The sequence below is a fragment of the Lolium rigidum genome, chromosome 1 (genome assembly GCF_022539505.1).
Source record: "Lolium rigidum isolate FL_2022 chromosome 1, APGP_CSIRO_Lrig_0.1, whole genome shotgun sequence".
NCBI classification, from domain to species: Eukaryota; Viridiplantae; Streptophyta; class Magnoliopsida; order Poales; family Poaceae; genus Lolium; species Lolium rigidum.
This window is the reverse complement of record NC_061508.1, coordinates 163933977-163950849: the sequence shown is the minus strand read 5'-3', so window position 1 is coordinate 163950849 and position 16873 is coordinate 163933977. Positions and strand designations below refer to the sequence as shown.

General features: G+C 40.5%; 1 protein-coding gene across 1 annotated transcript; it reads left to right on the top strand.

Annotated features, from left to right (window-relative positions):
* Nucleotides 1–8394: 8394 nt before the first annotated feature.
* Nucleotides 8395–13717, top strand: LOC124684079 (uncharacterized WD repeat-containing protein C2A9.03-like). The gene is made up of 10 exons (XM_047218482.1): nucleotides 8395–8542; nucleotides 8662–8844; nucleotides 8931–9098; nucleotides 9343–9429; nucleotides 11933–12067; nucleotides 12154–12258; nucleotides 12352–12443; nucleotides 12533–12638; nucleotides 12736–12822; nucleotides 12914–13717. Exons 2-10 carry the CDS (start codon nucleotides 8704–8706, stop codon nucleotides 13325–13327), a joined length of 1335 nt encoding a protein of 444 aa, XP_047074438.1. The 5' UTR covers nucleotides 8395–8542; nucleotides 8662–8703; the 3' UTR covers nucleotides 13328–13717.
* Nucleotides 13718–16873: the final 3156 nt, after the last annotated feature.

The window sequence follows — 16873 nt, the reverse complement described above, 5'->3', positions numbered from 1 at the left end:
TTTGTTTGATATAGCATATGTTGGATCCCGACACATTTTTTTTTTTGGAGAGACACACACTCTGTTTTAATTGCATAGAACGCTCTAGTTTTCGTTGTTATTGTTCTGCGAGTGTTCTAGTTTTCTAGTACTGCATTTAGCTCTTGTTCTTTCACTCGAATTTTGTTCAGAACTTGTTAGTATTCTTTATTTATGTATGATTAGCTCTCTGGTCCATATTGTTTTTTTTATCTCTGAGAGCTATTTCAAATAAGTTGATTGGTGTTGGAGACGAGTAAATGTTTCATGTCTATAGTGATGCAAAAGGAAGCTTGTCTAGACTGTGGTATAGACTTTGGCATGTCATGTTGGATGTTATTATTGTCATATTCTTAGTATTTATTGTTGTAGCATGACTTTTTTCAAACAGCTTAGAGTGCATAATGTGTCATTGAAAGAACCATGTGTTGTTTCCATCATAAAAGCATAATATTGTGGTATTCTCCTTTGATGCTTTATTGGGTTGACTTGGCACATGCTTATACCATGTTATGACTACTACCAGTCAACTAAAGCCTCTATGATCATTTAGTTTTTGACTTGTAATATCACTTTATGCTTTGATTGATAAATTTTTGTCACTATGCATGATTATGGCCATTACTGCTCTCTTAGTTGGTCGCTCCCAGTCTTTTGCTAGCTTTTGCATGTACTGAGTATGAACTCTACTCGTGCATCCAACCACCATAAACTAAAGTTTTCAATTGTGTCCACCATATCTACCTACTAGCATTATTGCTATTCCAAGTAAATTCATCATGTTTTTATTTATCTTCCAAACTAAATTTTGGCATGAGAAAATTAGTCAGTAAAGCTCTCATGAACTTGATGGAACATTTACTTTCTTGCACTTAATAAACTAGATCATTGTGACTATCTTATCAAGTTTATATGTTTGAAAATTGCAAGTTGGGAGTTAGCACAACTATGCTTTCATGGGGAACGCTTTCAACATTGCACTTATTAATATTTATTTGATGTCATGTTATTTTGTTTATGGATGCCTAGCAGTGCAAAATAAAATAGAAACTTGTAAGTCCATGGAGTTTGTATATGAGTTAGAGAAACGCCTGGGCCGCTAATCGAAGCCATGCATCATTCATGGTGGAAATTTATAGTGAACCATAGTGAGCATTCTATGAAGCATTTTCAATAAAAAGCTATACCATAGTAAATAAAAAACTGCCGAGATGCTCATTGTCTGTTTGTCTTGTCATTTTGGTATGGGATTGCTCCTACAAGAGTACTTCCATATCATAGGACAAGAGGTACCCCGTTGGCGGTTCTCGATGATACCTGTATACTTACAATGACAAGAACTTATTTGGGACCTAAGTTGAGTAGCATGAGCTTTAGGTACTCGTATTCAAGGGGCATTTGATTTTCAACTTGTGATTTATCAAGCATATAGCTCATATTTGCCATCACATTAACTTTAACCATTCAAGATGCTTATGATAGGGACAATGAGAGCTCAAGGCTAATAAGTACCATACTTTTTTGGAAGGTTTATAAAACGTGTTTATCTTGCTTACTCTGCAAAGGGTCTATCTTTTTTTACTTTTATGTTAAGTCTTCATCTTCTTCCTTATGCACCAATTAAGATCATAGTTGCCATTCTTAGCGCAATGTGCATAGTCCCAAAATTATTATTGATTGGTTCATGATTATGCTATTGCTTGTTCTTAAAATTACTTGTATCTAGTCACCCTCTGAATTTTAAAGGTGTCCTAGAATTTATGTTTTGCTACTTCATAAAGGACATGTTGAGTACCACTTTGCTATGTTTTCTCTATGCTCATAAACAAACAGTTGCTTTCAATGCACTATTATTCATGATCCTTTGTTTGAGTTACTCTTCCTGTTACTACCCCCGTTTCAAGGAATAAGGCGCATGCGTATTTCTAGACGAACATTGACCATAAAAATTGAGCAACAAAATCTTGATTATATTATATGGAATTAGTATCTTTGAATTCGTATTGAAGAGAACTATTTAATGATACTAATTTCGTACAAACAATCTTTACCTATTTGAAGTAATTCTTGGTCAAACAAAAAGCTCGTAAAACGGGGGCGCCTTATTCCTTGAAACGGAGGTAGCATAACATAGTTGCTAAGTTCTATTGTTAGAATTGTATCTATCATGCTTATGTTTAGAGTACTTTGATCCTAGCTCACAATGCTTTACAATGCTTGATCAAGATCGTGTTGGCTTCATGTCACCTAAAAAATTATTTTGTTATCACTTACCTACTCGAGGACGAGCTGGAGTTAAGCTTGGGGATGTTTGATACGTCTCAAACGTATCTATAATTTTTGATGCTCCATGATTGTTTTACACCAATTTATATATGTTTTGCTAATGCTTCGTTGCACTTTTATACATTTTCTGGCACTAACCTATTAACAAGATGCCACAGTGTCAGTTCCCTATTTTCTGCTATTTTGTATTTCAGAAAAGTTATTCAGGAAATATTCTCGGAATAGGACGAAACAAAAGCCGAAGTCAATATTTTACCATAACGAAGACGGAGTCCAGAGGGGGAGTCGAAGAAAGGCAGCAGGGCGGCCAGACCAGCCCTAGGCGTGGCCTAGCCCTGGCCCGCGCCCAGGGGTGGTGTGGGCCCCCTGGCCCCCACCGAAATCGCCCCTCCGCCTATTTATTCATGATATCAGGAAAACCCTCAATACCCGAGCCCCCATCCATGAAAAGTTCTGTCAAGGGCACCATCGCAGACCCTAGCTCGGGAGGGTTCCGAAGCTCTTCACGGCACCCTGCCGGAGGGGGAAATCATCACCGGAGGCATCTACATCACCATGCCCGCCTCCGAAGTGATGCGTGAGTAGTTCACCTCTGGACTATGGGTCCATAGCAGTAGCTAGATGGTTGTCTTCTCCAATTTGTGCCTCATATTTAGATCTTGTGAGCTGCCCTACATGATCAAGATCATCCTTATGTAATGCTACATGTTGTATTTGCTGGGATCCGATGAATATTGAATACTATGTTGAGATCGATTATATATTCTTGTCATATGTTATTTGTGATCTTGCATGCTCTTCATTGCTAGTAGATACTCTGGCCAAGTAAATGCTTGTGACTCCAAGAGGGGGTATTTATTCTCGATAGTGGGTTCATACCTCTAGTTTTCTGGAAGAGTGACAATAACTTCTAAGATTGTAGATGTGATGTTGCTGCTAGGGAGAAAACAACAATGTTTTATCCAAGGGTAATTCTATTGTTTACTTTACACACATTGCTTATTGCGATAATCTGTTGCTTGCAACTTAATACTGGAAGGGGTTCAGATGATAACCGAAAAGTGGATTACTAGTCATAGACACAGTTGGATTATGGTCTATGTATTATGTTGTAATACCCAAACGAATCTCATAGTAATCATCTTGTCATGTATGGTCGATATTATGTCAATTGCCCAGCTGTAATTTGTTCACTCAGCATGTTTTTTTATCTTTATGGAGAGACACCTCTAGTGAACTGTGGACCTCGGTCTTTTCCTTTACACTGATAAATTCATCCACTGCAATCCTGCTCTATTTACTTACTGCAAGCTATATTCTATTTAATTATTGCAAACATCTCTTTCCACTCGATACGTCTAATCCTTTGTGTTCAGCGAAACCGGTGAGATTGACAACCTCGCTGTAAGTTGGGCAAAGTATTTTGGTTGTGTTGTGTGCAGGTTCCAAGTTGTTGCTGATGCCGGTAGTGCGTCTTGCCAATAGTCAGCTAGCAACACCTTCAGAAGTCACGCTTTTCTCCTACCGGTCAATTAAACCTTGGTTTCTTACTGAGAGAAAACTTGCTGCTGTGCTCATCATACCTTCCTCTTGGGGTTCCCCAACGGTGTGCAATCTGCGCTCATCAATGCCTGTCTCGGCTCCACAAACCGCCTTCTCCTCAAACTTATTTCAGCAAAATGAGAATATTTGAGAATACCTCTAAGTGAAGTCACATTGAAAAACCTGCTACTTGATATTTGTAATATCTTATTGCTAACACCTTGAAGGCATGTGGTGAATTCACAAGAGTCAATTAAGATGCCATGATCATCCTCGCCAAAGTTGATATTTCTGATTGCAACGTGACACCAAATTTGGGTAGCATTCTTCTTTTCCACTTTGAACACCAAGCTCATCAAACCCGCAGGGACATCACCTACGCACATATTGCAACCGTTCTCACCACCGCCCTTGCTCTGTGTAAGTATACTTTAGTCATTGGATGATGAGAGACATGTTTTTTATACTCCCCTTTGAGCTGTCAGCATGATTTATAAAAAGCAAGGTTCATTCTTTTTTCATTTTCCTGGAGCTAGGTGTTTGTTCCCCACTCCTTTGTCTGACAATCTATTCTCCCTCGAGAATGGACAATTTCATTATATTGTGCAGTAAGAACAATAAGAACCATACCTTGAAGAAGCCAATGATGAAGATGTGGAATAAGAAGGAGAACCTGAACAAGAAGTACCACCACTGCAACTCTACGCCACGTACAACAACATCTACTCGCTTGGAGGATCCATCGACAATATGAGCAACATCACCGACTCCCTCCGCGGCACCACACTTAACATGTCAAAAAACTGTGATCAACATAGTCAACCTTGGGGCCGCACGAACTACCTGCCAGCACCACAGTGACCTACCAAGCCGGTTTGCAAGAACCCAAACTTGGGGCGGTTGTTGACACTTCTACATCAAGAGGTGGTGTAATTGAGGTTGCACACTAGCTCATGATAGCTTTGAAACACTCGTATTGGCTTTGTTCCAACACTTTGTTTTTTTGTTTGATTTTCTTATCTTTTTTATTTTTGCTGAAGGTTTTAGCCTTGTCTTATTGCCTTTCTTTTTGTTCTTTCTATCTCATACAAAAAAACCCAATTTATCCTTTCGTGTTTTTCTTTGGTTGTTCCTATGCCACTTTTATGTTGCACAACTATTACTTTGGGGAGGTTGAGCCTCTGGAGTTTAGAAGGAACACATCATGCCAAAGAAAATTGTGAGCTCATCAACTTGAGGTATGTCTTTGCACTCCTATCTTTAATTTTTAAATGCCCATGCTAGTTAATAGTATTGTTAAGTTACTATATTTTGTGGAGGTGTGTCTTGACAATTATAGTTAAATTTTTATCAACTCATATGATTGGTTAAGTAGTTGTTACTTTGTTTTCCTTTAGAGAACCAAGTTTTGCCATTGGAAAATTATTCAAATTGAATAGAACATGAGAAAGTCTCTCTTAATGATGACTTTGGGTGTAGTAATTGTCTTAAGAGTCTATCCTTAGAGGTAAAGTCAACCCCATATAGATTAATGATCGACTTAAATATACTTTTTGAAGTGAGTTGTTTAATGGAACCATGTTTAGCGGTAATTAAGATTCATGCAAAAAAACGTTTTGTCTACACTGAAGTAAGATATTTCTTTACGCGTGTCTCATTAAGAACTCCGCTAGCCTTTAAACGTTCTACCATGAGAGAAATCTCAGATTTTTGCTACGAGTTGATTAAATGTATGTAACAACAATGTTATGATGGGTAAATTTTTAACTTCTCTATGAACATCGTTGCAAACAAAGTTGAGGCGCTCCTTTCACCTCTATGAGAAGTCATTAAACCCCACAAGATTACAAATAAAGAAATTTGGTCGATTTCCAAGTCTATGTAGTCTGGTTTACAACTTTACACAATTTGGCATGATCTCATTACTAATAAGCACCACTTCTCAAAGGGAAATAAACTGAAGGAAGTATTGGAAAGACATGATTTAATAAGTGGGAGTTGATGAGTTTCTCTATTGATATGCTTCTTTTAACATGATCTCTCACTCTTAACTGTTTTAATTCCTTAATATTAATCAATCATTGGCAAGCAAGTGTTGTCTAGAGAAAGGTACTCAACTAACCATACTTGTTTATCAAATCCTTATTGTAGTTACCTTGGCATACCGAAACTTTTGTAGTATCTTGCCATTACTCTATCTATGTTAAGCTTTCAGGAGAAGAAGTAAGAGTCGTGGATGCCAATTTTAAAGTGAACTTGCATTTTTCATTATTTCGGTTTAGACTCCGAGTTCCTTATAATTTTTGTACCTTACTCAAGAAAACTCAAGGTTTAAGCTTTGGGATGTTGATGGCTCATGAAAACGACCACTTTATGTCCATCTAAAACAGATATCTTGTCTCAATATGAAGCAAATATCTTCCTAGACCTCCTATAAAGTATTAATAAATGGAAAGATGTGCAAATCTCCTTCTTCATTTGTTATGTGCATAAATGTAAGTATTAAGGGAAATTAATGAAAAATTATGAGTTGAAGATATCACCAAGTCAACCATGTTTCAGAGCTAATTCGTAGAGGGTTTAACGCCCATTGGTACGGAACTAAGCCACTCTGAATAAGGGGCTCTTGATGTCGTGTTGCCCTTAGGCTCCCCGAAACTATGGACTGGCCCTGGTTATTCACTCAACTGTTTTACGAAAATCTAAGTTTTATTTTTTGCGAAAAATCTACTCATTCATCTGTGTTGCTCGAGCTGTGCCCAATTACCAATCGTGCTTTTGCGCACCGGACCGGGATGTTTAATGTGCTTGCCTACTTATTTATTTGAAATTTGAAATTTGTTGTTTTCTTTTTTTGGTCTTGCATCAGAAAGGAAAGAAGAAGTGATATACGAGTACGACGATTTGCCATACAATTCATGCCCGACGTTCACATCAAACTATTTTTGTCTTATTTTTCTGGCCATCAAATGTTGCATAGAAAGCGTCATATTGGACATAAAAGATTGTATGCACAAAACATGGTTCGAAAGGAAATTTGGCCAGGCCACATGAGCTAAGCAACCTAAACCATTGCCAAAGAACTCCAAGATTTTTCATAATGGTATTCATGTTTTGGATGATGGGATTGAAGAATATTGTTTCATCATCATCATGGAGTGAGGTTCTACTTCCAGACGAGTGCAAATCCAAGAGGAGAGAAAGATTGGAGAAGTTTAGGTAAGAACGATTGCCACACAACCCATCACCATCACAACAAGAAGTGGGGGATAGATGGACTCCTTGACAAAGCCCCCTCCTATGAGAAATCCACCCAGCGGGCTCATAATTGACGTGGATTTCGGTTGAACTCGTAAGCAGGAGGCTAGCAATCATGTTGGTCCATCTACGACTAAACCCTCCGTACTATAGCAGGTGAAGGATAAACCCCTATGAAATATAGTAAAATGGATACCTAATTCCAATAGAATAGCTAGCACCTTGTTATTCTTAATGGTAATGTCTTCAACATACATAAAGTAAGCGTGAATTATTCTTCCTCTAATGGATGCAGTTTTGCATGAGGAGATGAGAGACCGCACTAAAGGTTGTAATCTCAAAGCCAAGATCTTTATCACTAACTTTGGGAAGATGTGGATTAGATCAATGGGAGTAAGATCATAATTGAAGTGTTTAGGTAGCTGGGCCGCTGGTCATTAGCCATTTCAATCTTCCCACTAGTGCTTTTCTTTAACAATTTCCCAATAGCGTGTGGAAAAATAAACGACGCACCCAAAAAGATTTTTCCTGACACATGCTAAAGAGAAAACGTTTATAAACTACACATGTTTAAACTCCAGTCCGGATCAGATCGTTGAAGTGGCCCCATACACTTTGCTGCCTTTCTTTCTGAATTGAAGTGGATAACTTTATGTTCCAAGTTGTACTATAAAAATAGAAAAATCCGATAATTTTATAGCTTCAAAATGTGCACTAAATATTATACTCAGATCTACGCATTTATCATTTTACAGCCTAGAGCATAAAGTATTCATAGTGATATTCTTTTCCAAGCGATTCATGAGGGGGTCAAATTTCATTACCATCGAGATAACGAAACAAAGACCTTACGGTGAGATTTTGAAACACTTGCACATAAATCATGGACAACCACCAGAATTTTCTTCAGAGCTTTGAAATATGATTTTCTTTTTTTTTCCGGGGTGAAATATGATTTTCTAGTAGTATGATTTTTCAAAATTTGAAAGAAAAAATTCTCCCCGGAGCTCGGCCTCAGCTTCCGATGGCGTGTGAGACTTTGCTGTGTGAACCGTTGAGTCGTGTTATTTCAGGCTCCCGCGACCCGATCCGACCCAGACGCCGCAGCAGATCCAGTCGGATCCTTATCCCGTACGGGTACTACGCGTGACTGACATCACGCGCCCACCATCACCCCGTCCCGGTCGGCGGAGAGGACGTCCCGATCCCCACCGATAATCATCCGCGTACACAAAAACCGCCACGCGCTCCGGTCGGTCGGCCGGTCCGGTTTTCCTCTTCCCCCCGCCGCCCGCTCTACTGCTCCGCCCACCCCGTCGTCTCGCCGCCTTCCATTCGGCTGCTCCCTTTTTTAGCTCGCAGCGCAGGCCCCCACCCGGAACGGCCAGCAAATCCCTAATTTCCCACGCGTTTCCGCCCCGCCGCCTCCAAATCCCAGGTGAGTTCTCGGCGGAATTGGGTCTTAGATTCGCCGCTCCTGCCCCGATCCCGAGCTCCCTCTCTGGATTTTCCGGGGGTATTTCTGATTGGCGATTCCTCTTTCCCGCCGCTGCGCAGTGTTGATTCTCTCTTGTCTGGATCGAGGTCGCGGGAGGAGAGATGGACGAGTTCGAGCTCGAGGATAACCTAGAGTTCATCCTCCAGAGCATCCAGGAGCTCATAGACGACCAGGGGGACGACAACCCCTTCGGCGAGGTCAACCAGAACGAGCTCCTCGCCAACCTCGTCAACTATGACCAGGTACGCCCACTACCTTCCCGCTTCTCATACTTATTTTCATTGATTCGGGCTTAATTTCAATTTAACCCCTTCTCCTTGTTTCGCAGGATAACTTGATGCCGGACGTTTCCGCCGAGGACGTTGCCAACGGCAAGGACGTGCAGGGGATCCCCTGGGAGAAGATGCTCTTCCCCAGGGACCAGTACAGGGAGATGAAGATGAGGAGCTACAAGAATTATCAGAATCTCAGCTACGCCCGCGAGGATGCCGTCGAGGTACCCAACCCTCGAGCAATTTCAACTTTATTGTTACGAGGAGCTACAAGAATTATCAGAATCTCAAATATTCTTTACAAAACATGTCTGTCCTATCATTACCGATTTTAACTTTATTGTTACGCCCAGTCTAGTCTTCATAATTGAAAGTTTATAGCACAAACAATTATATGAAGATAGTAATGTCATCAGCTTGTTTGCTCACCAGCTTAGAATCTGATTTTCTTTATATTTCATTTTCCAGCACTGCAAACATGTGGAGAAGGATAGCCCTTACTATGATTTCCAGTACAACACAAGGCGTGCTCGGCCATCAATCGTGCATTTTCAGGTTCGTATCTACCCTCTTGTCGTTTCAAACTTCCAGTACAATATGTGGAGCTTAAATAGAGCAAATGCTCAAGTATTCTAACTGGTTAGATCATGTTTTCTTGTGCAAAAGAACTTGTTCATGTCCATGATCGAGAACCTTAGTCACAATGTCTGTCTTCTGGAGATAGAATATGAATTGGAGGAAAAAAAGTTGCACAATGTTGTCGGAAGCTATATTGTAGAATATTATTTTCAATTCAGTTATTTAACACTCCCTCAGTTTCTCTATCTAGGGTGTGCTAAGTTTTGGTAAGACAAGGATTTTACTACTACTAACAATTACTCAATTAATGTAAGGTTTTACAGTACAAAATCATATTTGTAGTTATATGCAAGTATTTTCGGATACGGACCTGACGTTTATCAGTAGTTCTATGTCACATAAATTGTCTATCGATGACTAGTTGTTGGCCAAGTCCTAATACACCCTAGATTCATTAATGGAACTAAGTGAACCCCCAAGGATTAGCATCTTTAATAAGAATCTCAGCAAGAGGGGCATATCTTCTTTGCAGTTTCTCTAGCACACAAAGTTATGAAGGAACAACGTTACCTTGCTGCTAAGCGTCTACCTCAACATGTTCTGGACTAATATCATTCTAGTCTGAACATGCCAATATTTTTTTTGTGTCTAAAGAACACCCGGCCGAACAAATTCTGCATAATGTAGGAAACGAAATTGCATAGTATTCTTTCAAGAAAAAATAGAACTACATGTTGGCTAGCCTTCGCTGAGCCTCTCGTGGGTTTGAAAAGTTGACATTTAGGAGGCTTACCTAATAGACCAACTAGTAGTACATCAGGCAATTATAGGAGGAAAGGGAGTGTGCCATGAGGATGGTTTGAAGGGAACAAGTATGTGTCATTGGGCTTGTTTTGAGGATGGTTTGTCAGGTATGGTTGCAGGGAGCGATATTTTATAGCGTGGGCAAAGTGTTAACATTCTGGAAATTTTGAGAACTGCAAACAGTATTTGATACACGTCATGTAACTGCAAGGACCACTATTGAGACTGGCAAGTCCCCAATATTTAAGACTCACCAACTAGCTATCCCGTATGTTCACACATCTAAGTTTCTAATTACGTGACCAAATGGGACTCCATTGCGTTAATCAAGGGCTCCATTTCTGATTGCATGACATCCCCAAAACTTTCCCTATCAACTAAAAACCTTTGAAGAACCACCTCTTGGTGGGTATGTGGCGGCCATGGCTCCTTCCACAAGGGTTGAACATAGGTTGCTTGCCAAATGTGTTCAGTAAAACTTTGGTGAGACTGAGACCCACAGAATTTTCCTGGTCATTCTAGCATGTACTGTGGTTTTGCATTTCTTATTCTTAATCGTGAAAAGAAAAACTAAGCCTGCCTGATTTCTGCAATTAACTGCCTCAATATTATAGTTTTCTGAAGTAGATAGATTAAGATAAGTAGTGCTCATGCTCAGACCGCATCAGAATAGACTGGAATCTGGCCACAATTTTTCCCTTGCTGCATTTTAGTTTCGCGCTGCCCCTGCTTAGCTTTTCAGATTCTCAAATATCCGCAGATCTGCAAATGAGTGATCCTCAAATCAGTAAATGCCAAAGCACCAGATACCTAATAAGTGAAACCCCCAAACAAAAACCCCACTGCTCACCTCAAATGAAATCCCAAATCAAATGTGGAGCCCAGGAGGAGGCCAACAACTGCGGCAGTGCACTGTGTGGAGGCATCATCTGCTGACATCTTGCCTTGGAGCAGATCTGTACAACATGTGCGAGGTGGGAGTGCTGGAGCGAGTTAGGAGCCAAGCCAGTGTCAAGTCAAGCAGCGGCGAGGGGGCGACCGAGCAAGCTGGACTTCTGGCCTGTGTTTGGTTCTGACCAGTTGCGAGTTGGGACATTATTGTGGTGCACTGTGCCCTACGAAATTGTTACCGGGGAACTGTGGGTTATTTTCTTGCCTGGTGTAGTTATTGCTTCTCCCTGTGAGGACTCTGGCAAGCCAGGGGCAGCTGCCAGAGCATCGCTGTGTGCGGGCTCTGCCCGTGGTATTATTTATATTGAGAAACCAATTTTAGCTAAAGACGGGGAGCACATTAGCACATCTAGACTGAAGAGCAGATTGGTCGTAGTACTGTTGAGGGTAGATACTTTACTTATGTTGGCACCCAGCCTAAAATAGAAGCACATTTCCCTTTGTTAATCACCACTTTTCCTTGGTATCTGTTTTCTTAATTCCTCCATTGAAGTTTTTACCAATTGTTGCAGTCCATTTTCTTATGAACTCCTGAAATTCTGCAACTCGGATGTTCATTCAGTAACTTCTCCATAATAGGTGCTTGCATCAGATTAATTCGTACACATATTACTAATTTCTCTCTTCTCAGTATGTCCTTGCGCAGTTAAATTTGATGCCTTAGGTCGCACTAATAAATAAAGATAGATGATGTAGTTTTGAGTTCTGACATTCAAGTTTACAGTTGAGGAATTTGGTCTGGGCAACAAGCAAGCATGATGTTTATACAGTACACAATCAGTCTTTGACACACTGGTCATCACTGGACCAGATAAGCACTGAGCTAGTTAATGGTGATGATTGCATTATACCAAAACAGGTGTGTATTTCAGCTCAGGTTATTTGTTGTTGATTCATCTTCTGTTTAGACTGAAATGTCCATCACATTTTGTTGTTGCTTGACAGAGGGGGCATGGTTCACAATCTGTCTCCATGGTCCAGTTCACAACTATGGCTGTAGATAAGGATTTACTGGTACTTGGTGGTTTTCAAGGGGAGCTTATATGCAAGGTACGTGGGTGGCAACTAGACCCTTGTACCCTGGAGTAGTCTAACAAGTAACAACTCATGATCTGAGCTGATAAGTTGCTTTGTTTCTATTAGCGACTGGAAGATGATGGGATTGTTTTCAGCACGAGAGTTACAGAGGATGAGAATGCCATAACCAACTCTTTAGAGATCTATGAGGATCCCAAGTGAGATTTCTTGTTTTCTGTCTGAGTTGGTATACGGTAGTACTGTCAGGTTTTTCTGAACAATATTCTGACAAAATGTATATTTCCAGTGGTTCAACAAGGTTGGTTGCTGCTAATAATGACTGCTCTGTCAGAATTTTTGACACGGAGTACTTCGACCTCCTGAACCACTATGTCTTCCCATGGTCTGTGAATGTAAGTAGCTTAGACCTTTTTTTTTTCCAGCAAAAGCTCAGGTCTGTTTACTACCTGTATTCTGTCCCTTATTTACTAACATCTAGTTTCCAAACAGAGTGTTTCGGTGAACCCTGATGGAACACTCTTTGCTGTCCTTGGTGATCATGAGGATGGCTTGGTATTTGATCCCAAGTGTGGCAAGGTAAACATGTGGGGTTGTTTTGCTCAAGTTCTCAAGAAATTAGTGTTTTCTGGTTAACCCTAAACAAGTAACCTTTTCTGCTTTGCTTTAGGCGATTGGTAAACTTACAGGGCATTTGGATTACTCCTTTTCATCTGCCTGGCATCCAGACGGCAATATCTTGGCTACTGGAAGTCAAGACACAACATGCCGGCTGTGGGACATTAGAAACCTATCACAGTCCTTAGCTGTCCTTGGTGGAAGGCTAGGCTCGATACGCTGTATCAAATTCTCTTCAGATGGGCGCTTCTTGGCAACAGCAGAGCCTATAGATTTCGTCCATATCTATGACTGTTTTGCCGATTATGGCAAATCTCACGAGATTAACTTTTTCGGTGAGATAGCGGGTTTGTCTTTCAGCCCAGACACGGAGGCATTCTATATTGGTGTAGCAGACCAAACATATGGAGGCCTCATGGAGTTCAGCAGGAGGCACCAGCATCATTACTTGAACTGCCTGTGGTGATCTCTTTTATGTAGCACAGTTTGCCTTTGCAATCCCTTCAGTTGGGATTGATTGGTCGTTTGACTGTGCCGCAAAATCTGCATGGATATAGTGAAGGCAACTGGTAGAGAAAATTCATTGAAGCAGTGTGCGATGAGCGGTTCGCTGCAGCTCCTCGGGCTACTCCAGATAAATGATCTGGAGCTGTATAAATTTCTGTCCTTTTAATTTCTATCATTTTGTCTGGATTAACTTGTTTCTGTTTAGGAACTGGTGGAATATAGTTCAATGTATAGCCTTTTATTCCATTTCACCAAATCAATGTACATAGTCGATGCTTTATCTGGACGGTGGCTTTCCCGTTCTTTATATGTCTATAATACATTCGGGGATGGAGTATTTGACATGTTACTTGGCCGTTCGGCTGTAGCTGTTGAAGGCACGCTACCCTGCGAATAGAACAGGAATCATAATTCAAAACAATCCTAGGTATTCGAGTACCCATGATGCACGAACCTGATCAGACAAACAGGGGACCAGTCCCAAAAAACGTCGAACATCGCAACCGGTGCAAGGTACATGAGCCCAACTACACATTGGATTGCGGCAGACTACTTTTCTTTGGCACAATGCAAGTTTTTTCCCCAACGCAATACTCCTTCCGGCCCTAATTAGTTGTTGCAGAGGGAGTACTTCAAGTTCCTCTGACTCATAATATAAGATGTTATTACAAGTACTGTATATTAGTTATAGTGACAATGGGGTGTTGTGTATAGCATGTGAAACAAAAACACAAGAATTGTAAAATTACAACTAGATGCTTCACTGAAATATGTAAGTACAGAAATTGAGATAGATGGCTGGTGTCCCTGTAGTACGTACCCATTTTAAAGAAGAACAATCAAACCGGGAAGGAGTTCATGCATGCACCTAGAGATGTGCGAATGCAGCTCCTAAATTTTGTAGGTACAATCTGCACCAGATGCCGCGTTGAACGAAGTGGAGCACGTATGCAAGGAGACATGGGGCATGTGCATTTCCCAGTCCCAGGATCACTCACATGGTCCCAGAATCCAACACATGGCCGTGGAGTGAAATACTCACCAAGATTCCAAGATGGCCCAATCACTGGACCAAAAGCTAACTATCGAGGAGCGGCTAATAAATTTTCTACCTTTCTAAATTAGAATGCGTATTAGTTTTATTTGAAGTCAAACTTTGTAAACTTCAATTAAATATATAAAAAATAATATAATACTCACAAAGATTCCAAGATGGCCCAATCACTGGACCAATAGCTAACTATCGAGGAGCGGCTAATAATTTTTCTACCTTTCTAAATTAGAATGCATATTAGTTTTATTTAAAGTCAAACTTTGTAAACTTCAATTAAATATATAAAAAAAAATAAAAACATATATAACATTAATTTCATGTCATTAGAACCACCACAAAATACATTTTCTTACATGCAGTTTGTATTATGAAAGTTAATATATTTTTATACATAGTTAATAATTTTTATAAAGTTTAACTTTAACCAAAGATAATATGCATCAAAAAATTACAACTGTTATTACCCTCTTGTTAAGGTTTTTTCTTTGAGATCGATCGGTATGAGGCTCCAACTTCACTACCGATGTAAACTTCTCCATATACTTTGATCTCCGGCTGGCCCTAGGGTTTCAGGGAGGAGCGTACATGGCGATGAGCGAGCTTGGAAGTTCTTCTAGGGTGGCGATGGGGAAAGAACCAGAGATCGATGATCTCCAGAAGCACCTTGATCTACGTGACAATGAGCTGGATGTGGTGGTGAAGGAATTTCAGATGGCAGCGCGATGGTTGGTGATTGCGAAAGTTCACACCAACAGAACCAGACATTGTTGGATACGAACGTGAAGTCACCGGAGAGGTAAATAAGACCATATCCGTCCCAGAGACAAGGAAGAAAGAATAACCGCCGATGAAGCTCTACGGCGATCCGAAGCTCCATGACTTCAACAACATATGACACCTTTCCAGTGAACATGCATCACATAATTTTTTTAGATCAACAGGGAGGACCCCTCCCCAGTTCCATTGATATAAATCAACGAAACCAACAGGTCCCGAGGTTCATTACAGATCCGAAAGACTAGCAGTTAACGAAAAGGAAACTGAAACAACAAAAAGGGGAAGTTTATAAGGTAACATCACTGGTCTTTCCCGCCTACAAAGGGAGCTAAAGCATTGCATCCAAAAGAGGGACACCAGCGATCAGGCTTCATGCTTCAGCAAACTCTGGGGAAATGCATGAGCCCGCCTCCAAGGTTGAGGTAGGAGTAGACCAGGTGCCAGGCAGTGCTTTCTTCTTGGCTGAAGGAGGAGAGGGACTTTGGCGGGAGCGGGCATCAGTTAGCCACCCTCGATGCAGAAGTTCGCTGAGATTTCCTTCAGTGCCAGGTCGCAGAAGTGGTCGACGAGGGGAAGCATGGGATCCTTGAAGATAATCTTCCATCGCCTGACTGACAACAGGATCATCCGAAGAATCTGGTGCAAATTAAGCCACGGTTGCCCGTTAAAGATCATATCATTGCGAAATTTCCAAATGCACCAAAGAGTGGCATCACATATAGAATTTAAAACTGGGTGCTTTTTGTTTAAAACCCAGAATCTAGCGATGGAAATATAATCATGACCAACTGGAATGTTGAAAACGCTGGTTATAAATTTCCAAATTTGCTTAGCCACAATGCATTGGAAAAAGAGATGATCAATACTTTCATTTTCAGAGCAAAAAACACAACACACAGGTTTATTCAATTTCCTTTTAAGCAGGTTATCTCTAGTCATAAGCTTGTTATGAGAGAGGAGCCACCGAAAAATGTGAACTCTGGGAGGCACTATTAAGTTCCAAACAGCTGGAATGTAAATTGGCTTCACACCACCAAAATTAATGATAGCATATGAAGAACTGGAAGAGTAAACCCCAGAAGATTCATATTTCCAGATCAAAGAGTCACACTCATCTGAGAGAGTAATGCTATGAGCAATCTCTTCAAGTTCCTGCCATTTTTGCATAAGAGCAGGAGGAAAATTTCTTCTAAATGTAAGCATAAGGGTATTTCCATCCCAGACCTGAGAGATGGTTTTATTTTGTTCATTACAAACCACAAAGAGGTCAAAGAATTGAACAACCAGAGGAGAGGTACCAAACCAGGTGTCATCCCAAAACCTGATTTTGGTCCCATCTCCAACTTTCCATCTGTAACTAAACTTGACACTCTCTGCAGCCCACATTACCCCTTTCCAAAATTGGGAGATACCAGATGTAGAACTACAAAAGATATTAGGGTTATGTGTGTCATATTTGGCATCTACTAAGGTCTTCCAAAATTTCCCATCATCCAAAGAATATCTTTTTATCCAGGAACCAAGGAGACAAAGGTTAACATTGGCCAAGTCAGGGATTCCTAACCCACCAAATTCTTTTTTTTTGCAGACTAATTTCCAGTTAGCTAAATGAAGCTTCATGTGTCCCTCGAAATCATTCCATAAACAATTTGCCATCTGGGTATTAATAAGATC

Coding starts and splice junctions, on each gene's coding strand:
- LOC124684079 (XM_047218482.1), top strand. CDS start 8,704: ATGGACGAGTTCGAGCTCGAGGATAACCTAGAGTTCATCCTCCAGAGC. Junction 8,845..8,930: donor ACCTCGTCAACTATGACCAG/GTACGCCCACTA, acceptor CTTGTTTCGCAG/GATAACTTGATGCCGGACGT. Junction 9,099..9,342: donor CCCGCGAGGATGCCGTCGAG/GTACCCAACCCT, acceptor TTCATTTTCCAG/CACTGCAAACATGTGGAGAA.